General features: G+C 34.5%; 1 protein-coding gene across 2 annotated transcripts; it reads left to right on the plus strand.

The window, feature by feature from the left end:
• Positions 12-17,131, plus strand: LOC105164146 (transportin-1-like). Of its 2 annotated transcripts, none has more exons than XM_020694654.1 (29): positions 12-439; positions 1,290-1,577; positions 2,003-2,092; positions 2,211-2,288; positions 2,394-2,474; positions 3,578-3,628; positions 3,811-3,896; positions 4,941-5,007; positions 5,098-5,154; positions 5,244-5,273; positions 5,355-5,414; positions 5,595-5,708; positions 6,507-6,620; positions 7,350-7,448; positions 9,626-9,751; positions 9,841-9,924; positions 10,058-10,129; positions 10,292-10,402; positions 11,028-11,111; positions 11,563-11,670; positions 12,208-12,309; positions 12,523-12,585; positions 12,669-12,743; positions 13,949-14,020; positions 14,758-14,882; positions 15,254-15,305; positions 15,398-15,466; positions 15,551-15,610; positions 16,323-17,131. In XM_020694654.1, exons 1-29 carry the CDS (start codon positions 242-244, stop codon positions 16,407-16,409), a joined length of 2,703 nt encoding a protein of 900 aa, XP_020550313.1. In that variant the 5' UTR covers positions 12-241; the 3' UTR covers positions 16,410-17,131. The 2 variants fall into 2 exon arrangements, with proteins under 2 accessions (XP_020550313.1, XP_011081033.1); XM_011082731.2 differs by having other exon boundaries at positions 9,850-9,924.

A 22,949-nucleotide genomic window follows, 5' to 3' on the forward strand; every position in this document is an offset into this window, starting at 1 on the left:
CAATTGGCTGTCCAACTCTTGGAAGCGAAAAACCCACAAATCTCTGTCTATACAGTTTTCGGTCTCTCTTCTCCGTCTCCTCGGTACAGAGCCTTCAATCTCGTCATCGGCTCTGCTTCTGCTCTTCTCTCTCTGAGTTGTTGTCGGAATATTGCGTGGGGTTTACTTCCTCCGATCAATTATTTGTTTTTAACCGAAAGGTTTGGAGAATCGGAGTAGTTAGTGTTTGAGAAAGAGAGGAATGGCGTCGGGTGCTGGCGGTGGCGAAGCGTCGACGTGGCAGCCGCAGGAGGATGGTCTGAGGGAGATCTGTGGGCTTCTGGAGCAGCAGATGGCTCCCACCTCCGATGACAAGTCGATGATTTGGCAGAGGCTGCAACACTACTCTCAGTTCCCCGATTTCAATAACTACCTAGCCTTCATTTTAGCGCGGGCTGAGGTTTTCTTTTGCTTTCTGAACCATTGATGTTAGCTTGTTTTGGAATTTAGAGGTCATTAGAGCATAATTTTGCGTATGGTTAGTTGAATTGGGTGATAAATGCTTTATGATGTATGATGTTGCGAACTTAGCGTCTTTTATTCTAACACGTGGAGGAAAGTTTGAATGTGGAAGGCTAGGCCTGTTAGGGTTTAAGAGGATTCTTTCGTTTCTGGACAATGCTGCTTAAGTTGGACTGCCGTTATCAACTATTCTATTGGAGAATTATATCGAACACCAGCAGAATACGGGTGCTTTGTAATTTGCATGAATGTGAATTAAAATTGAGTATAATAACTTCTAGTTGGTTTTAGAATTGGTTATCCTCTGTATCCCTCAAATTGTACCATTACACTTGACGAGATATGCTGGAATTGGAACTGTCAATAAGGATAATTGGAAATAGTATGAGATTATAAACCTTTTATTTACCTTGATATGGAAAGAGTAAGGATTGATAGCGAATTATATGAAAAAGTAACAGAAAATAGTTAGCTTGTGAGCTCTATCAAATTTAACTGGGCGTAAAAGTAACAGAAAATAGTTGGCTTGTGAGCTCTATCAAATTTAACTGGCGTAGTGGGTTAATAAGGTATAGATTTTGTTACAGTAGTAGGAGACTGAGAGGTATAGTTTAAATTGATTGACATTCTGCAACTATTCGAAACCATGATATTACCTGGTTTATTGATGTGTGGTTGATAAGATCTTGTGAGCAACAACGAAACTTACATATCTGATGTTAACTAGCCATTAAGAGTGGAATTTCTGTTATTTTAGTAATGAAATTTGGGTGAATGTCATGTAACAGGGAAAATCAGTGGAGGTAAGACAAGCAGCAGGGTTGCTTTTGAAAAACAACCTTAGAACTGCATTGAAAACCATGCCACCATCAAACCAACAATACATAAAATCGGAATTGTTACCTTGTATGGGAGCGGCAGATAGGCAAATTAGATCTACAGCTGGGACCATCATTAGTACTTTTGTTCAGATTGGAGGAGTTGGGGGATGGCCTGAATTACTACATGCACTTGTGAAGTGCTTGGATAGTAATGATGTCAGTCACATGGAAGGTGCTATGGATGCATTGTCGAAGGTATACATTTCTTTTGCATCTGGGTTACATATGAAGGCTATGCAAGCAATTTTGTTTTTGTTTCAAAGTGAGTTGTCTCATTGACTATGTGCTATTTTGGATTATCTGAAAAAAGTGTTTTAGAAGCTACTATTAAGTTCTTTTACAGCCTCAAAAAATGCAATGTGATTGATGCAAGAACTTAGAAAGGCAGTTGTCTAGCTGGTTATGTAATCGAATGTTAATGGTGATGGCAAATATAGTCCTCTAAACTTAAAGCTACATAACTGAGTTTCATTTGGGAGGGCTTGTTCCTTTCTACGGAGATTAAGCTGATTAAGAAAAAGAAAAGGTTCAGTTTAATATGTAGTTCTTAGAAGGTGAAATTGAAAACAGAATCTGTGAAAGTGCAAAATCTAATTCTCTGTTGATGTATCTGTATGTAGATTTGTGAAGATGCACCCCAAGTTCTTGATTCTGATATTCCTGGGTTATCTGAACGACCTATTAATGCGTTTCTTCCAAGATTCCTACAGGTTCTAATGATTTCTTCTTTTCGCATCCACCCAATTTCACCAGAAAAGAAGACGGAAAAATCTTTCATCCAAGACCTCATAATATCTTACTATTTTCTTTTCCTTCCTATGCAAACAGCTCTTCCAGTCTCCGCATACTACACTAAGAAAGCTTTCATTGGGTTCGGTGAATCAGTATATTATGCTAATGCCTACTGTGAGTAAGCTCTATTAGGCTTAAAATCATTACATTCCAATCTTCTAATTGTGCTGGTTTTCCAAAAATGACAAATTTGTTTTGATAATTTGGACAAATTTGCAGGTTCTATATTTGTCTATGGATAAATACTTGCAAGGATTGTTTGTTCTTGCCAATGATCCTTCTCCAGAGGTTCGGAAGTTGGTAAGGATTCTTTCAGTTGGTGTTTTGAATTGGTAAATATTGTAAATATGTGCCATTGTATCTCTATTGAAAAATGTATCAGCATTATTTGATATAATTCGCCAATATAACAGACCTTGCTCTTGTTTCTCCTAAAACACTTTGTTACTCATACATCACATTGTTTAAGCTGAATTGAGGTATTAGCCTTATGTTGGCTTTCCTTAATCTTTGTGTTGTTTTTACTTTTTGATAATTATGCTTATAAACATAGTTGTGGAATTGAACTAGATACACCATTGTGTATACTTTTCTGAAGGATTTTGTGCTTAACTTAGCTAGTTGTTTCCTGGAGAATTGAGAATTGTTCACCGGCATATGTTAAAGATATTGGCCATATAACTTCTATTTACTTAGTAAAGTGAGACGTGTAGCCTTTGGTCTGGTGGAGCCTGGCTCTGGAGTTTGAATAACAGGGTTTTGGGTTCACATTTTTTATTTTCAAGTTTCTAAAAGCTGAATCATGTGTTCTTAAGAGTTTTCTTTCCAAAAACTTCTTCACAGTGCCATGTGCATGGCCAGGTTGCTTTTGAGCCAGTTATGATTCTGAACAAACTGCTTGTGAGCTGGACTTTGTTGCACATGGGTTCTGATTTGCTGTGTATGTACTTGTCCTGTTCTTGGATGTTTGAATGTCCAATATTTGTTTTCTGAGGTTGCTCCGTACAACTTGTGGATTTCTGCACCTTTGCTGGCAATAGGCATATTGACCACTTTTTGTGATTACCGGTATCTCTTATTTCTTTGTTTTGTATTTGTCTGGAAATTTGATTGACTTTTCTCTTGATATACTATGTTCCATTATTGATTGTTTGCAAATCTAGATCAGCTTATGTCCTGGTTCACATTTAGAGAGTAAAGCTTGTTATGTCAGTAGATACGATGCTACTTATGTAGTAATCCCTTTCTTTTTCTGGTTGTTCCTTGATGTCTTTCAACATGAATCACATCTTTTCTTACTTATAGTTTATCCTGTAACTTTTCAAGGATTTTCCAATTTTTATCCCACTCAATTGAACTGATTATTAGGACTACCACTTAGCTTTTGCCCTTCTTCTGAACAGGTATGTGCTGCATTTGTTCAACTAATTGAAGTGCGTTCTGCTGTCTTGGAGGTGGTGATTTCTTCTTGGCAACCTCACTTTTTCAAATGCTGTGTATACTTGTAAAAGTTACCACACTTCACATCTTTTTTGATACTTTTTGCATGACTGATTTGGTGTATTAGCTCCTGATTTGTAATACTTAGGATGTATCTCTGCTATTGTTCGTAATACCATTTTAATATAAACTGCAGCCACATCTAAGGAATGTAATCGAATATATGTTGCTAGTCAACAAGGATACTGACGAGGAAGTGGCTCTCGAAGCCTGTGAATTCTGGTAACTTGTTGGTCTTTAGACTACATTTCTGTATGTTTTAGTCTATCCATCAAGCCATCAAGGGATTATGTATCCGAGGATGACTTGAAATTCTTGTGCATTATGTTATTCTTTCTGTTTTGTGAATTGTGGTTCAGTTTGTAGATATTGGTTTTCAAGGTGGATATCTGTATTTTTAAATTTGAAATTTCTTGAGTTCTGGTAAGTAGTATGGGATTTTGTAAGTTTAGTTTTTTTAATCTATTTCTACTATGGATACCTTGATCAGATCCGTCTTTGTGCTGAGAGAAGAACTTTGGTTTGGAAATTTTTCAAGTTGGCTATATGAAAATTTATTTTGTGGTCTTGAAACTAGGGGATTTCTCTTAAGTCCTTCAGGGTAAGGAAGAGATACTTTGATTGATTATTATCAGATTGGGTTGCATTGATATTGGGATCTTTTTGTAAACACACACATGTAACAGTTCTAGATTGTTAGTCCGTAGTATGACAATGAACCGCCCGAAAGTTTTCCAATTAATGGGGAGCATTCACTGGAAGATGATGCCATGACCTTCAAGAAGTGGTTTACATGTCGATTAGCTGATTGTCATATGCTAGGATCATCTCCAATTTATATTTCAGTATGTACAGTAGATGCTCAGCTACAATTTGGAAGGTCATGAATTTTGAAGGTCTGTCCCCCTTTTACTGAAATGAGGAAGAACGAGATTACGAAGCTCTTGGGTGGAGTTTAGAGAGCCTAGATTTATTAACTTTATGCACTGGTGGATATTACTTGGATGAAATGTGCTAGAAGTTCTTTTAGAGTGTTTGAGTTATATTTTAACTATATGACTAACTTATTGCTTCGAATGATTCACTCTCATGTCGTCTACTGGTACTAGCTATATTGCCTTTTGAAACAGGACTTGTGTTCATCTGTTGTTTGCTTATGCATTTATTTGTTCAAAATTCACCTTTTTGACATGGTTTTTATTGGTTTTGACAACCCTTGAGTAATGACTTCCCTCTTGTACTCAAGTAGCTCACATTTCTTAACAGGTCCGCTTACTGCGAAGCTGAATTGCCACCTGAAAACTTGAGAGAATTTTTACCGCGTCTAATACCAGTATGCTTCATGCTCCAATGAGAGTTTTGCTCTTTCTAATTGTATGCCAATTGTTTACTGTATTTTAATTATTTTATGCAATTTGTGTAGATTTTGCTATCAAACATGGCGTATGCTGACGATGATGAATCTCTTCTAGAAGCTGAGGTTTATTTCTCTTCCATTCTCTGAAGTCATGTTAATACCATACATTTTCTGAAAATTAATGCTGTTTTTCTTATTCACGATGTCTGCAGGAGGATGGATCTCTTCCAGATCGAGATCAGGTTCAGTTGCATTTCTAGATGTTGCTTTTGATATACCATGCTGATATACTGTGTATTGCTCATGGCAATTATTTCATGCAGGATCTGAAGCCTCGTTTTCATTCTTCACGGTTTCATGGATCGGAGGACGTTGAAGATGATGTAAGTATACTTGTTTACACCATTTGTTCTAGGGTGTGGTTGGAGAGGAATGGGTGACCTCAACACTGGTTGCGCAACATAATTAGATGCTCAGTCCTTTTGCCTTGCTTTGGATCCTTTAGTGATTCAAGTAGTTAGTACAGTATTCTTGATGTGGCTGCTTGGATTTTGTAATTGCAGGATGATGACATTGTGAATGTTTGGAATTTACGTAAATGCAGTGCAGCTGCTCTGGATTTTCTTTCAAATGTTTTTGGGGATGAGATTTTGCCCACCTTGATGCCTATTGTCCAGGTGGTTAAGATGCATCTAAAGTAGTGTAGTTTCTGCAGTTTCTTTTTCCTTTCTATCTTATCTACTGTATGTTCCTTTCGTCCTGATAGGAATCTGTTGGTTGATGTGTGGTTGGTAAATTTGGCTTTTTGGTTTGTATCCTGATTTGAGCTCACTCAAGGAGATTCTCTGCATTTTTGTACATATATTGGATATTGTGGGTGTTGTTGCATTGACTTGATTCTATAAGAACCGTATGTATGGTATTTTTCTATGATTTACTCGAATCAGTGGGCATAATTTTTTTTAACTAATTCATGGTAGGACGACTAAAAGCATATCAAGTAGGGATGTGTATGTGTTTGAACTTTGATGCACCCAAACTCACTCTTTCTAGGAATGTTTTATGCACAGCAAACAAAGCTGTGGCGCTTTTAGTTATTTTCTTATATAATGTATATATCTTCAAGAATATAAAATGCTGTAGTTTCTTTGAGTAATGAAATTCTAAAAGCAGTAATCAAGTTACTGTAGTTTTTGAACAGTAGATGTAGTTGACTGACTATGTGCCTTAAGTAGTTCAGGTTGCATCATGCCCCTTAATGTTTTTAATTTTATGCTTAACCAAATATAAAAGATGGATCTTATTCTCTAGCAATTATTGACCAGAAGCTGTTTGATAAACATAATGTGCCATGATAAACATGAAAGGCACATACTTGGCTTTGTAGTATTCTGCATGATATTTCCCCGATCCTGTCGCTATTTTCTTCCAAGGTCTCAAGCTTACAGATCTTTTGTGTTTACACCACTCCGCAGGCAAAGTTATCATCTACGGGTGATGAAGCTTGGAAAGACAGGGAAGCTGCAGTTTTAGCACTTGGTGCCATAGGCGAGGGTTGCATTAATGGCCTCTATCCTCATTTGTCTGAGGTGAGATATTAGTAAGATTGGTCAGGATAATGTAATGCCATATCTGGATTCTGATTAGCTGTGGATCAAAGGTTGCAAATGATTTTAGACCTGGAAGCATATTTATTATTTGATACCAGAGAACTTCTCTACTTCCATTTTCGATGGTTCCTTTCACTTGTGAACTTAGTTTTCGGCATTCTATTCCTTATCTCTTTAATGGCTGGGTGCAGTAGTGTACTGACCCCTTTTTTGCACTGAAAAGCCTGCTTGCTTGCCTTGTGACCCATATTTTAATTTTATCCTTTTTCTTCTCTAGCTGTGTTTCACTTTACTGGATCTCCTCTCTTGGACACAGCCTAATTAAGTAAGGTTGTATATGAGCTATATGCTTCTGTCATCATGTAGGTTTTCGTAACTTTCTGTTGTTGTGCAATTTATTTGGCACCAGAGATTGCTCATGTTCAAAGTTTAGCCCCTAGTATGCGTACACAGAAACTTGCCTTCTACACCTTCTTCGAGGACATAAATTTTCTTGTCGAGACCTTCTTCATGGCTCTTGATGTGTATTATTGTAGTTGTGCGTAATTTATCAATACTTTGTCCTAGTTGGAAATTTATTTGTTCATTATGGTACTTACAATATTCAGAAGTCCAACTTCTGATGGATAATATAGTGTTACACTTGTCGCCAATCTGAATTATCTGGATGATCACTTATATTCTTCTTCTTGGTCTTTTTTGTGGCAGATTGTTGCATTTCTTATTCCACTGTTAGATGACAAGTTTCCTTTAATAAGAAGCATATCTTGTTGGACGCTTTCACGTTTCAGCAAATATATTGTTCAGGTAATAAATTAGAACTTTCTTGTTTTCCGTTTGAAAATAGAGAGCAATCAAGTTTTTTCAAAGTGTTGCAGAACCCAGCAGTATGTTTTATAGTGCTTGCTACCTGTTTCTTGATATTTGAAAGTGTTTTTGATGTGAACATTACATTTGAAGTTACTGTTTAGGCTGAAGTTGAAGTCAGGATAATTATGGTCGAACTAATCCATTGTTTTTATTTAGTATTGAAACGTATGTCTGTAATTTCTTAAATTTATGGTAGAGTTGTTTGTGTTTTGATTTTGAAACTTTTGTCCTTGTCCCACTTCATATTTCTAAGTATCAGTGGAAGTCATAAATTACACATTCTTGATTCTTAATGTTTGTGTTAAAGTTGGTTCTGAGAAAGCAATTATTCTTATGTAACATGGTTAATTTTATCCATAAACTACAGCAGCACCTGGTTCCTAGTTCATATAATTAATGGTATTAACAGTTTTATCTGAGATGTGCAGACTTGAGTACATATCCTCACCGTTCTGATTATAAAATTGAAATGTATTTTCTTATGGCCTGAGTATGAGTTTTTAGATTATATTTTTTCCGAAATTGCATAGTAGGCACTTAAGAAAGCAACCCAAGGAACCTAGTCTGTGTTATTTGAACGTTTGTTTAACTGACTTAAGGCTGAAAAGTATTAGGAGCTAAATGCCAAAATTCCGCTTAAAGAAAGTGCAAAGCCAAAGATGTGAAAGTAATTCATGTACTAATTCAATCTGCATCCTTGCATAAATTATGGAGTTATCTCTTTCGTTAAACTAGATAAGTAACCCTCCCTTTGCTTGTTTTCTTTGAGTCAACCAACCAGCAAGACACAATATCTTGCTTATTCTGCAACTTTCTTATCAGCAGTCACTGGTGGTTTTAATTATGGACATATTTTGGCACTGATACAAGTAAATTCACCTAAGCATCACATAGACAGGCATGCATTACAAATGTAGCGATGATGTTTGCTATTGATATCAATTAATCAAGAGATGACTCTCAAACATGAAGCATTGAGTTGCCACATATTTTTTGATAAATTTTAATAAAGCTTATTGTGTTTGCTACAGCAATTTTCAGAGGCTACAGTGGTGTAAATTTAGATTGGCAGCGATAACTTAATAAAGCTCATGATTTAAGCGAGTGCCTACATTCTCTACGAAAAAGCACTTTTGAGTTTTTTGTTGAAAAAATAATTTAAAAACAAGTGCAGCAAAAAAGACATTCTTCTGCTTCTGAACCTTTTGGATGCAAAGCATTTTTAGGCCAAAAGCTGGAAGCAGGTAGGGGAATTGTTCCTACATGCTTCTGTTATTTTGGTAAATAACTCCAAGTTGCTTTGCAGAATTTAGCCCTTAACAATAATTTGATAATCCCACATTTTGTTAGAGGCAAATGGGTCTTTCTATAAGTAAGTTGATCATGAAGCATCTTTTCTTCCAAAAATTCCCGCCTTTTCTCTTTTCTGTTTTCTGCACACTTTATTTTTGCTTTTAGTTTTCTCTATAATTTATCACTTCCCAAAAGGTACAAAAATTTGCAAACAATCCTTAAATGGAGCACTTACTTTGTAGAGATGATCTGTTAATCATGGCAAAATCTTCATCTTCATTCTGCATTATTTTGTGCTTTCACTAGCATCATTGCCTCATTCCCGGAGGAATATATATGGCAAATGAGCCTTTATCCTTCTTGACGAGTGAAGTGGCTAGATGCCCAACAGCACGTGATATGTGCTTAACAGGGAATGCTCTGCATATCATCAATATATTAGAACGCTTTTCTAACTGATCTCTACAGTGTGATAATGAGAACTGAAATAGTGCTTTCTCGTGTTGTTTTTAGTTCCATCAGATGTTTTATTCTTCAAATAACTTCCAGGTTTTTGTTTGACACTCATTGTTTTATTTATTTTTATTGGGTTTTTCTGATCATTTTTCAGATAACATGGTCTGTTAGACTTTTCTTAGAGATACCTGGATCTAAATGTTCAGGAACCAACATATAAAAGCAATAACTTTTGGTTTTGCATTGTTGGTTTTTGTTTGCTTAGTTTCCAAAATGACATTACTTTTAAGGATTTCTAGATTCATCATCATTGTGATGCATTTAGGACATTTCGGAATTGACCTCTCTTTATCTGTGTGTGCTAGGGTATTTCGCATAAAGAAGGTCATGATCAATTTGACAAAATTCTTATGGGGCTGTTACGAAGAATATTGGATGATAATAAGCGGGTGCAAGAGGCTGCTTGTTCAGCATTTGCTACCCTTGAAGAGGTCTTTTTTGGATCCCTCCTCTCTCTCACTCTCTCTCTTTAATCCCACTTGACTGAAATTTAAATTAAGATGGTCCCTGAACTTTTTAGTATATGCAGGAGGCTGCAGAAGAGTTGGGACCACGACTGGATATCATATTGCAACATTTGATGTGTGCATTTGGGAAATACCAGGTTGTTTCGCTATGCCTTTTTTCACTGTTCTCCTTGCTATCTGGCTAGGCATGAACTTGGTTACAGATTATAAGAGCTGAGTTCTGTTTCCTGTTCCTTTTTTCTCGTAGTATAAAAGTATTTTTCTTTGCAGAGGCGGAACCTTAGAATTGTATATGATGCTATTGGAACATTAGCAGATGCTGTTGGAGGGGAACTGAATCAGGTAACATTGATATGCGCTATTGTGCCTGCTGAGGTGTCCGTTTATTCTTATCTGGATCGTCGTTTCGGTGATGAGTTATTGGAGGAAAAGCTTTACTTTCACACTCGTTCATTATCATATTACCAAATTATATTGCCGATCTAATTCCATTTGTAATTCCAGCCAAAATATCTTGAAATCTTGATGCCCCCATTGATCGCGAAGTGGCAGCAACTTTCAAACTCTGACAAAGATCTTTTTCCGCTTTTGGAATGTTTTACATCAATAGCACAGGTACTTCTAGTTGTCTTTGAGCATTTCTGTATGTTTAAGGGACAACTATTCAGTCACATCAAGAGACTACTCTTATCTAATCTTCATAATATTGTGAGGTAAGGTTAGATTGAACACTGCCCTAAATTGGTACCAAGTTGGATTTTGATGCTTATGGTCCATATAATATTCTAACCGTGAGTGCTTGGCAAAGCCCTTTCACATTCTTATACTGCTAGTGCCAGTCATTAAATGATTTATCATTTCTGTATGTGTGTTACACACTAAATCTCCAATATTGGACATTCTTAGCCGATGTTAAAATGGAAGCACAACCCTTCAGCACAAATAATTAGGAGGCATGCAAATGATTATTCCATTTATTTTGTAAATGATGGTCATCAGAAGAGACATGACATTTATTAATTTCTTGTGTTGTAATGTAGAACCTAGTGGTCTCATTGCAAATATAATCTTGTCTTATGGAGGACACACTTGTCATGCATGTATAGCATCACTGCATGTTTTCTACTGTTTGGTAACTGGATACCACTTCTGATGTTCTAGATTTTTGAATAAATACTTTATTTCATTTACATTTGTGTGAAGCCTAGACCAGGAAGTGAATAATGTGGTTTCTTTTCAGGCACTGGGTACTGGATTTTCACAGTTTGCTCAGCCGGTGTTCCAGAGGTGCATAAACATCATCCAGACTCAACAGTTGGCAAAGGTTTTAATTGATGCGATCTGTTCACTGAGTCATTTAGCTTCCTTGTTTTGCCACTTGATTGACATTCACTACTCCCGTGTAGACATGTCTTCTAGTAGCATTATTTCCTCGTGCCGTATTTGTTTGTCACTAGACACATGCTCACACAATAGAACCTTGCTATTTGACACACTTGCTAATGCTTTCCTTAGATTACCTTAATTTGGATGCACTTCTCCTTATTGCCATATTGACCCACTATTCAGTGGTGAATACTGAACTGCTCTTTTCTCTGCCCTGCTATGCTTAAATTCTTTTTAATATATCAAGTCCTATACTCTCTGGTGTAATCTTTGAATTAACTTTTGTTTTGGTTTCGATTTTGTTCTCTTGCCCAATTCGCACAACTGTCCAGATTTTGATTCATTTGTTATTGTAATAACTTTGCTAAGTGTGGGATCTTTGGTTTTAGGTTGATCCTGTTTCGGCTGGGGCGCAGTATGATAAAGAGTTCATTGTTTGCTCCTTGGATCTTCTCTCTGGACTTGCTGAGGGTCTTGGCCCTGGATTAGAGAGTTTGGTATTTCCACTTACCTTATGTCTTACACCAAAATACAGCATCATAGTCTGCATAATTGCGTAGGACTGCTCTTCTCACTAGTTAGTTATTTAAGACTGATCTCAGTTACCAACCGACCAACCCCCTTCCACTTATGTCTCTGGTGGACACGTGATGTTAAGATATGATGTTCTTTTATACAGCATTCTATGAGAAACAGAAGATGCTAAAAACGAAGATAGATGAAGATTATAATTGGGTAGTGTAGGTGCTCTGTGAAGCCAATGATATTCGGGGCCCTTGTTCTCTTACTTTTCGTCATTTTGTATCTTCTATATGAGTTGTGGTTCTTGTTGCACGGTTCTTTGGTGAAGTTTGATAACAGTGTTTATAATGCTATATTCTCTGACATGCTACATCACCAGACTTTCCTTAGAGTTTACACTAATACCTTGAACAACATATACTTCAGTTCGTAATATCCTTTTCCTTTTGTATATTGTATTGTAGTTTAATAATGTTCCATAACATTGTTTGTCTTATATTTGTGTTTTGTAGGTTTCACAAAGTAGTTTAAGAGATTTGCTGCTGCAATGTTGTATGGATGATGCATATGACGTCCGACAAAGTGCTTTTGCGCTGCTTGGGGACCTTGCTAGAGTAAGCTGAGAATTCCTTTGTTTGAGTTTGTGTCCCACAATTAAGCTTGGCCCATATACCATCACCTGTCATGCTTTTCTCAAAGCTCTTCTTGCTCCCCATTGGCACACTTGAAACATAAAGGCTTCTTGTTTCCATTTCAACTTACCCTACCTCTAGAAATTATATCTTGCAGCAGTGAGATATTCAGGGTTCTTTTAATTATTTGATCAGGTTTGTCCAGTGCATTTGCATTCCCGTTTACCTGAATTTCTGGACGTTGCTGCCAAGCAATTGGTAAATAAATCAACACCCTTGATTAAATAGCTTTAGTTGTGTAACTCCATTCCCCATCATTTAATTGCTATGTTTCTTATCAGAACACCGCAAAGCTGAAGGACACTGTGTCTGTTGCCAATAATGCATGCTGGGCTATCGGAGAACTCGCAATAAAGGTACTGCACTTTATTCTCATCATCAAGGTTGGCAGAAATAAGGCAATGACAGTATTGAGCATGATTATTGATCACATTACAAATTGGTACTTTCTTCAGTTGTTGATGTGTTTTGTTTTATTCTTTTTGGTAATTGGGCTCCTCCCTACATGCTTTTTTTACCTTAACTGGAAACCCAATTGAGAATTGGGTTTTGAGGATAATGATACTGTTGAACTTTTATATCTGCAGCGCTGGATTGTATGAACTCCATAATGGTGGAGTGTGCATCTATATAATTCAGTCTGGCATGAATTTTTTGTCAATTTTGCTGAATAATGTGTAGGAATACTTTCTTTGAAATAGTACAAAGCCATGCTTGTATCACTATCTAGTATGAGAACTGGTGGCTCTGTCATTTCTATTGTCATACAAAGCCTAGATTCTATTGCCATTTTCTCTTCTCTCGTTGCTTTGAGCCTCCTGAGCTGTAAATGTCTCCAGGTTGGTTCTCATGGGATTTGAGCATGGAATTGCGACGAAGACATTGCTTGTGGTCTTAGTGCTCTCTTTAGTTTATTCAGCCATTCAAATTGCCAAGAAGCTCTATCACTTTCCAAGTGGCAAAAGTGATTGTACAAATGCACAATGAATTTAAATCCTTGGTGTCACCAAGTACCTATATATAGAAGACGGGGATGATGTTGCTGTAAAATGGTAATATATAGGAGGAATTAACATCTATTGCAGTTATCTTACTGCACAAAATCACTTTCCCAGAACTTTTGACTTTAGCATAATAGATTTGTGATTTAACCTTACAACACATGGATAAGGAGGTACATTGAAGGCAATTCAAGGAAGTAGTGCCTGAGTGCAAATTAATGGATATAACTTACACATGTGTCTAGTTTATTTATGTGTTGGTATCCTTTACTCTTCATATGATACCATCCTTCTTGTGTTAAAAACCCTTTTTCTTTTCCCATTTTTCACGTTTCTTTCTGCAGTGGTACCCCTGGCAAAGTTTGTGTCGTATCATACAGTTCATTGATTATCAACTTTTTCGCTTCAATTATCTTATTGGTGATTGGGATATTTATGTGTCTTTAGAAATTTGAGGTGGTTGCTTCCTTATGGTGATCGTCTGCATTTTGTGTGGTGGAAAAAACTTCCTCCCATTTGTACTTCATTTCTGAGGCGAGGCTTGATATTTTATATTTCAGGTTCACAAGGAGATGTCTCCAGTAGTTCTTATGGTAGTCTCATGCTTGGTCCCAATACTTCAACGTCCAGAGGTGGTAATCTGTCCTTAGTGTTTGATTGCTTGTTTGTGATGTTCTTGCTTGTGGCCTCAGTATGCAGTCTAAATTTGGGTGACTTGCATTCTTTTCTGAAACTGATTCAATTGGGAAAATCTAATATGTGGGTTTCTTTCTTTTGGCTTTTGCTGGATTTTTGCTGTGATGGATCCAGAGATATTGATCTTTTTTCCGCTGTGTTCCTTTTCTTTTTTGTGGTGGGGTTGGGGACTTTCTGTTTTTGGGTCCCACTGGATGCAGCTGCCGCCACCCTACTTAATCCAACTTCCCTCCTAATTTGATTATTGCCTTGTTCGACAAGCCTGGGGACAAGATTTTGGACACCAGTACCTCTTTGGTCTTCTCTTGTGACTTTTTAGAATCCTGACATTGGGTTAAGAAAGATTTAAGTTTCTGCATGTCCCATGCTTTTATATTCATCAATTCACCAAAAATTAGTATTAGGATGCTTTTCAATTTTTTAATAAAGTTGACTCTGTGAAATAGGACCTTTTCTAGAAAGTACATCTCTTAACTGCAACCAATAGGAGAGGAGACAAAATCTAATTTGTGTTGTAGAATCACGTTTAATTGGTGATCGTGCATGTACCACTTACAAATCTCCCAAGAGTAACATCATTTAGTTCCTATGCCATAAAACTCATCTCATAGAAAAGATTGGTGAAAAGCATGTCTGGATTGGTCTTCTTATGGTGTTGGTTGTCTTTGTGAAGGGCCTGAACAAATCACTCATAGAAAATAGTGCCATTACACTTGGAAGACTTGCTTGGGTTTGCCCAGAGCTTGTCTCACCACATATGGAACATTTCATGCAGCCATGGTGTATTGCTTTATCCATGTAAGATTTCGCTTTCTCTATACTTGTGATGGATAGTGTTTTCTCTGTATATAGAAATGCTGGTTGTTAACCCATTATATGGTTTTTGAAGAGAAAAGACTAAAATTACACTTTTGTAACTCATGCAAGTCAGCTGATGTATGGCAAAAAAAGATTGAATCGGACAGTGAAGAACACATGAAAACCTGTGTGCATTCGCTTGATGTATTCTTTGAGCAGACAATAATGCATGTTGTCCTTGTAATTTAGCATGCCCATATCTTGTACTGTTAGGCACACTACCAAAACAACGTAAGATAATGATTGACCTTTTCTTTGTAAATGAAACCTTTAATTGTCCATGCATCTCATTGTCTGTTTACTTGTGATAGGATACGTGATGATATAGAGAAAGAAGATGCTTTCAGAGGTTTATGTGCAATGGTAAAATTTTACTGTTTTGATATTCCATTGAGGTTCAAACCACCATTATGGTTGCACTATCATTTCATTTTTTTGTTATTGATGGCTTGCAGGTCAGAACCAACCCATCAGGGGCTTTAAATTCTCTTGTTTTCATGTGCAAGGCTATTGCAAGTTGGCATGTAAGTGATGTATTATCAATTGGTGGTTAATTCTTTATGCAACAGTAAAATTTGGTTCTTTTTAATCTTGTACTCTCTTCATAGGAAATAAGGAGTGAGGACCTACACAATGAAGTTTGCCAAATATTGCACGGATACAAGCAAGTAAGTCACTGCGTGTTTATATTTTAGAGATAATTATGCTTCGCTCCCCCTTGTTACTTTGGCTAATTATATAAACCTCCCCTCTTGTGGAGAATACATTACCGTATGTTGTATTTACTCCAGCTAACAGCTACCCGTTTTTGGGTAGTTAACTTGACAGAATTTGATAAGGTCATCAATGGACTTTTGTAAGCATCCCAAAGTGATGTCACATATTTTGATGACGTCATCCAAAAATATTACCATTACCTCATTGTTAGATAATGACCCGAACTTCCATGAGCAACAGTGCGGTATAATTATCCATGACATATGGATGAGGACCCATACTTGTTGCTTGGTCAAATATTTAATAGAGAATGTTTTGGAACAAAGACCACCTATTCTGTTATATTCTAAACCATATGACAAAAAAATGGTCAAACAAAAATATAGTATCCCATTCCCATTTGATTTAAAGAAAGTACACATCAGAACATAAGATATCGAGGGTGGAACTTATCATCTTTTGTAAGTTCAATGAAGAACAGAGATGTTTAAGGTGAAATGTACCGCTCCACCCTCCTTTTTGTATGGTCACACTACATATTGGTCCCCTGGATGCCCCAAAATGTGCTGTTTGCATCTGAATATTGATTTCTACTGAGCGTTTGATTTCTCAGAGGGGATAATGAAGTAGTGATGATTTATTGAATAACTTGAACATGGACAGATGCTAAAGAATGGAGCATGGGAACAATGCATGTCTGCCTTGGAGCCACCTGTTAAGGATAGGCTGTTGAAGTATCAAGTGCAGTAATTCTGTGGTAGTGAATGTTTCTTCAATCCTATCGATCACCTTCCATGATTAGCTGCTCCGGAGGTGTATATTCAGTCTGCATCTGTATTGTTTGTCATTTTGGGCATGTTTCTCATAGGATGTGGAGCCATGTTGCAGCCTAGATTTTGATCATGTTTTCCAACACATTCGATGTTTTATAACTGCTCTGCTTCCAAGACTGGTTTCACAAAATGGGACTTTATTTGGAACAAAAAGCTGCAGCCCGCGAGCTTGGATTGCGTACGGGGCTGTACTGTGCTTGTTGAACTTTCTTGCTCATTCCTTCCTTCTGCAGAGTATAGAAGTCATCTAATTGAAGCTTACGTTCATATTTTGGCTTCCTGGACCATCAGGTGCGCATTGTTGAAGCGTATGGTGGATAGAAGCCAGTCTACAAATTCCACAAAAGTTTTGTTAGAAAAGGTGTCAATATTGTGTTAGGGCCAATTTGTAGTCTTATTTGAAGGCAGAGAGGGTTGATGTCGCCCATAGGGGTTTTAACAGTTTGAACAATAAATTTGCCATATAGCCTCAGAGTGTGTGATGATTTTTAATAGGGAAGTGAGAATGTATGCATAAGGATTTATTATTGTATGATTGTGATACTAACCAATTTTTTGATCCTTTTTTTCTTTTTTTGGTGATAAATTGATAATATCAATGATTTTCTTGGACAATAAACTTATTGTTATCCTTCTGTATCATTTTGTTTTTTGACATTAGTGGTGTTTAAATTTATATTCTTTTGGTATAATTGGTTCATAGTGGTTTTCTGTTTATTGGAAAAAAAATCAGGCTTCTTGATTCAGCATGACTTGGAAGAATGTAAGAATTGTGCTAACTTTATTTACCTTATCGAACTGAGAAAAAAGAATACGGAATAGTAAAGACCGAATCTAATTTCTTTGACAAGTTACAGTACTATCTCAATTTATTTGATCAATACATCAAAATAACTAAAAATATTAAAATAAAATCATACTAAATTTACAGAAGTGAGATAAATACATACTTGGTGGAATTTGAATTTGTTTAAATACTCAATTGAGGTAGTAAAAGTTTCTCACACCTAGTAAGTATTTCTTGAGAAAAAATGTTTCCGAGTCCAACTTGACTATGATATTTATTGAATTAACCTCAGTTTTAGGGAAAAAAAGAAATTTTCAGACAAGTAATAAAAAGCTTAAAGTATGATATTTCTTTGACTATAAATTTAACACTGAGGGTGATATCACATGATATCTTGTTTATTTCTCGATTTAATTCCACAATATTGAAGCATCTTTCAAATAATACTGTCATGTATCGATTAGTTATTGATATTTAATATTAATTGATATATCAACTGTTGATCCTTGAAAGTCATAGTGATGTAATGGTACCCAATTTACTCAAAAAAAAAGAAAAAAAAAGAGAAGAAAAAATGAGTATTTAAAATTAGAAAAAATGAGTATTTAAAGAAATATCAAGAGCTGTATTTCATTTGTAAATAAGCTTGTGAGAGAATAAGAAAGTGATCTGGAGGAAAATACACATATTGTTTTCATTATATTCTATTAGAAGTGATAGACCGATAAACTTAGAATTCTCTAAGTTTATAACATGTTTTTCTTTTTTTCTTTTTACATAGAAGTGATAATTTCATGATTACGGGAGTGTTTGCAAGCGCTTTTCTTCTAGCTTTAAAAAGACATATTTAAAGTGTTTGAAACGTCAGTTTTTACTTTTGAAATGACAAAAAAAAGTATTTTTAGGCCAAAAGCTAGAAGCATATTGGGGTTATTTTTAACTGCTTTGATTTTTTATAAATAAATTTAATTTTATTTTGACTACTTTACATTTATTATAATAATCTTAATTCACCTTTACCACTTTTAATTTATTTTTAAAATTGTATATTCAAAGTCAATATCGGAGTTTTCAAATAATTTGAATTTTAATAATAATTAAATTTACACTTTTACATATTTAATATTTTAATTTTTTTATATTTAATGTGCTATATCATCTGATTATATTATTTCACATATTATATAAGGAGAGGAGCGAAAGAAAGGTAGCGAAATAATATTTTGAAAGCAAAGAGGAATGGAACTAATTAGTGAAATATATATATATATATATATATATATTCGCAATCATTCAAGTTTAATTAGTGTATGGATCAACAATCATATCATTTAGTGGGAGTATTATTAAATTAAATATATTTTTTAATATTTTAAAAACATAAATATAAAATACTAATCGAAGTAAAATTTATGACTTTTCATGAAAAGATAATTATTAGTGACAAACAACAAGTAAAATAATAAATAAAAAAATAGTATCCTTTTACACATAGAGACAAAACAATCTTTCATCAATTAAGTTTATTTAGAAGTGATTTTTATCCAAACACTATCCATTTTAGCTTTTTATCTGCCGTTTACAAATACTATTCACTTTTAATTCAGTTACAACTTTTAATTTTTTATGTAAAAATTACTTTTTTAAAAGCAAAATTTTTTGCAAAACAATTGTTTCAAGAAGTTGAGAGTAAAACGTCAGTTAAATTAATACACTAATATTAATATAACTATGAAATAATAAATTATAATAAATTCACATAAAATAAAATAAACATCGACACGTCTAGTCGGATTCGAATGTATGAACTCCAATTAACATCCAATGAATCTGCAAACTCCTTTTAAGCTTTATGGTTTCAAAATCTTGACTGGGAAAGGGAAAAATTCATTTCACTGAAAACTTTTATGTCACGTTTTATTACATAAATGGAATATAATTGTCCCTTGTTTAATTTTCAGAGTCGATTTTCCTACAGCATATGCATGTTTATTACGTTGTAAATAAATAAACAAAGATTCGTTTTTTTTTTTTTTTTTTTTCAGATATTCGTAAAATGTTATAGGCCCATTTATATAGTGAAAAGTTCCTTTGTTTTGTCATTAACATAAACAACTCATGCACCTATGATGTCTTAATGAAGAAGTTCGAAATTATGAATTCAAATTTTATTATATGTATATGTATTTTATTTTTTTACTTTTTATAAGTTTATTATAATTTATTTTATTATTATTATTATGTTGATGTATTGATCGAATATCAGTATTGTAATTGGATATATATATTACTCAATTTATTAAGATATTAATCAAATGATGCAGTTAAAGTTTTTTAAAAAAAAAGGATAAATAACAATAAGCTCCCCTCAAGTTTGACATAATTATAGATGCTCACTCATTGTTTGAAAAATTACCAATACACCTTGATACTTGATGAAATTATATAATCTTTGGTGGAAGTCCGAAATTGTTAACTTTGCTCTTGTTGTGTTATTTTATTCTTTTTTATTAAAAGAACAAAAAATTATAAAAAAAAATGGAAGAAGTAAGATAATTGCCCACTTAGTGTGTAAAAATCTTTTGGTATAAAAAATAAGAAATTATAATTTACTGCACACAAGGGTATTTGGTCAGTTCACCACAAAAGATGGATGAAAATTTAATAAAGACTAACGAATTAAGCTAGTTGTTGGATATCCGTTATAATTAGTGCTTATTATTAATTTTTTAAATAATAAGTTTACCCTTAAGAAGAAAAAAAAAACAACTCATGCCAATAGCACAGCCGACATGTATTTGCAAGGGCCTGCCCACGAACAGGAGATTTTGATCGTTTTCTCCAATTATTTAAAGCTCGTATGAAAATAACATCGTTATAGCAACAATATTGTAGGGATTCAGAGGAAAATTCTACTTTTCGTCCTGTACTTTAAAGTAAGTGTATTTTTTGTTCGATTAGTTATGGGATTTTCTTGATGATCACAAAAGATAAAAGTTCTCATTTTTAATTGTCAGAATCTGTTAGTAGTTTGGTGAAAAAAAATCATATAATAAGCACGTAACTGTTAACTTTTTGACCTTCTGATTAATGGGCACGTATATTTTGCAACAAAATATTAATAAAATCTGATGAAATGATTAAATGTGTAACTTATGTGACCATTAATGAAAATTTTGTAATTAAAAGGATCAAAATGTACTAATTCTAAAATATGAGATGGAGAATGCTATTTGCCGAAATATGCACATTAATAAAATATTAACTTAGTAGTAAAGGTTGAAATTTATGAACAAATGCAAAATTTTGTACTTGAATTCAATTAGATGTACGAATATTTGTTTCGTTTTATGTAAATATTTTATATTTTATTCTTCTCTATGGTTTGGTCATTACTTGGGTAAACTATATTTTTGGTCTCATAAGTGGACCTGTTTCTATTTTTGGTTCCACATACAGACCAATTTGCATATTGAGTCCTATATGTAGTTTTCTTTTTTTCAATTTAAGAACTATTGAAGGATTTTCGTCCAATTGATAATGGCAGGTGCTATCTTCGTTAGTCAATACAATCAAAATAAAGGTAAATTATATTTTTGATCCCATAAGTAGACCTGTTTTCAGTTTTGGTCCCACTCGTAAATGTGCGAATTGGCCTGAGATAGTGTGACCGGTTGATTATTATAAATTAAAATAATTATATATTAATAGGTCCAGTTTAACCGGTTGATTAGAAGGGGTATTTAGAAGGGGTTGGATGGATAATAATGAATAATAAATTTAGAAGGGGTTGGATGGATAGATGGTGATTAGGTGAGGTGGGAACACGAATCCTGCTGCAATTAATTACTACATTCAGCCATTTTTGGTAATATTTTTGTGTCTGAAGGACAAATTTTCAATTATTATTCTATTATCTTTTGTTGTTCAAATTTTTCGGATAGACCAGAATTTATTGACTAATTAGCTTCAATCTTGTTCAATATTTGCAGGTTCCTTTTTTCTAATAATTAAGCTCATACTTGGGAACAACTCTTTTTCGTAATAACATGAATCATTAAAGTTTCCACACATATAAAACAATTTGGAACCCACAAACATACATGCACAACTTCCATCCGTTCTTAGAAAATCGATTAGTACGGAGGAAGATTATTACTTTACTCCTTAGGTTTATTAAATGTATTTTTTATCCCGTATTTTTTATTTCTAGAGTAATATTTTGGTCCTAAATATTTTTAATTTTCATAATTTTAAATCTTTTTATTTTTTCGTCCGAGTTCGCTTCTCGTTGGAAAAATATACTTAACCCTTAGTCCTCATAAAGCTAAAAAATCATTTGGAAATGGACTGTCACGTTGTGCTCTATCCAAGCTATGCATGTCTTCAGGCAGTGTGACCCTCTTTTGGACCACTCCTATCTCAGACACTCACACACAGATCTCATCTTCCACCAGGTATTAACAGACTCCCGCCTATGATACCACGCTCTTTTTGTTAAAAAATTAATTTATAAGGAAAAAAAAACATATTGTATTGAAAAAAAATCAAGAACCTTTGATCGAATTAGCGTAATTTTATGAGCAAAAATATTATTAATATTCAAAGTACATACAAACATATATACTAGACAAGAAACAATTGTCTGGTGAGGGGAACAACTGTAGCCTTTGATGAACAAATATGTAATAGAAGTGCACAGTTTTGTCTGAAAAATAAAAGTTGGATTAGTAATAGAGGAAGTTGAACCTTTGAAATTGGTGCTTCAATTTATGGGAGCAAGCATGCATAGTTTGACAAGTTGGTGGGAGAAAAGTCCAAATTCAGGTACGCACAGACGACGTTGCAGTTAAACCCCATCCATCCCTTCCTTCATCCATCCGACATTCATATTCAAACATGCCACACAGATTCTTACATACTTCACTCTGTCTTTATTTGTGTCTGAAAACAGAGGATGTTGGGGTAGTTTTACTCGTCTACGTAAGCCGGCGGTTGAGAAGATTGAATGGTCCATCCTCATTCATCGATCATCCTATCCTATTGCACAATTACAAAGTCTTTCACCTTTTAATTTCCTCCAATCAGAATCAGAGTCTCATAACCCATGAGGTTTCATGCCACTTACTTGGAATGTTTACCCGTAAATTAAACACGTCATAATTTATATATATGACGAGAGTATTATGGTCATTACAAGAAAATAACTCAATAGAGATGAAGAAATTTGATACTAAAATTAGTATCGAGCTAATTAGCAAATTAAAATTTTCGTTGCTAATCTACATTACTTAATATATATCTTTAACAATTCGTTGTTAAATCATTAATAAGTAAATATCTTGTATTAAATAATGTAGATTAATAGTGAGATTTTACTTGTTAATTAGCTCGAGTTAAGGGATTTTCTTATAGTGATAGTTATTGTATGATTAGTTTGAGTTCGAGCAAGATTGTTGAAATTTTGACTTGAAAAGATACTTTGGTGAATGGCATGACTTGAAATAATATATCAATATAGTATATCCAAGAAAATTTACTCGGAAATTAAAAAAATTGGGAAAAAGTTCATATTCTTGTACCAAGAACAAAATCTTTGTTCTGAATAGTTGACTCACTTGATCTAACCATCTTCTTTATGCCTATCCTTTACATAGAAAATCCCCCCCT

The sequence above is a fragment of the Sesamum indicum genome, linkage group LG6 (assembly GCF_000512975.1).
Source record: "Sesamum indicum cultivar Zhongzhi No. 13 linkage group LG6, S_indicum_v1.0, whole genome shotgun sequence".
In the NCBI taxonomy this organism is placed as follows: Eukaryota; Viridiplantae; Streptophyta; class Magnoliopsida; order Lamiales; family Pedaliaceae; genus Sesamum; species Sesamum indicum.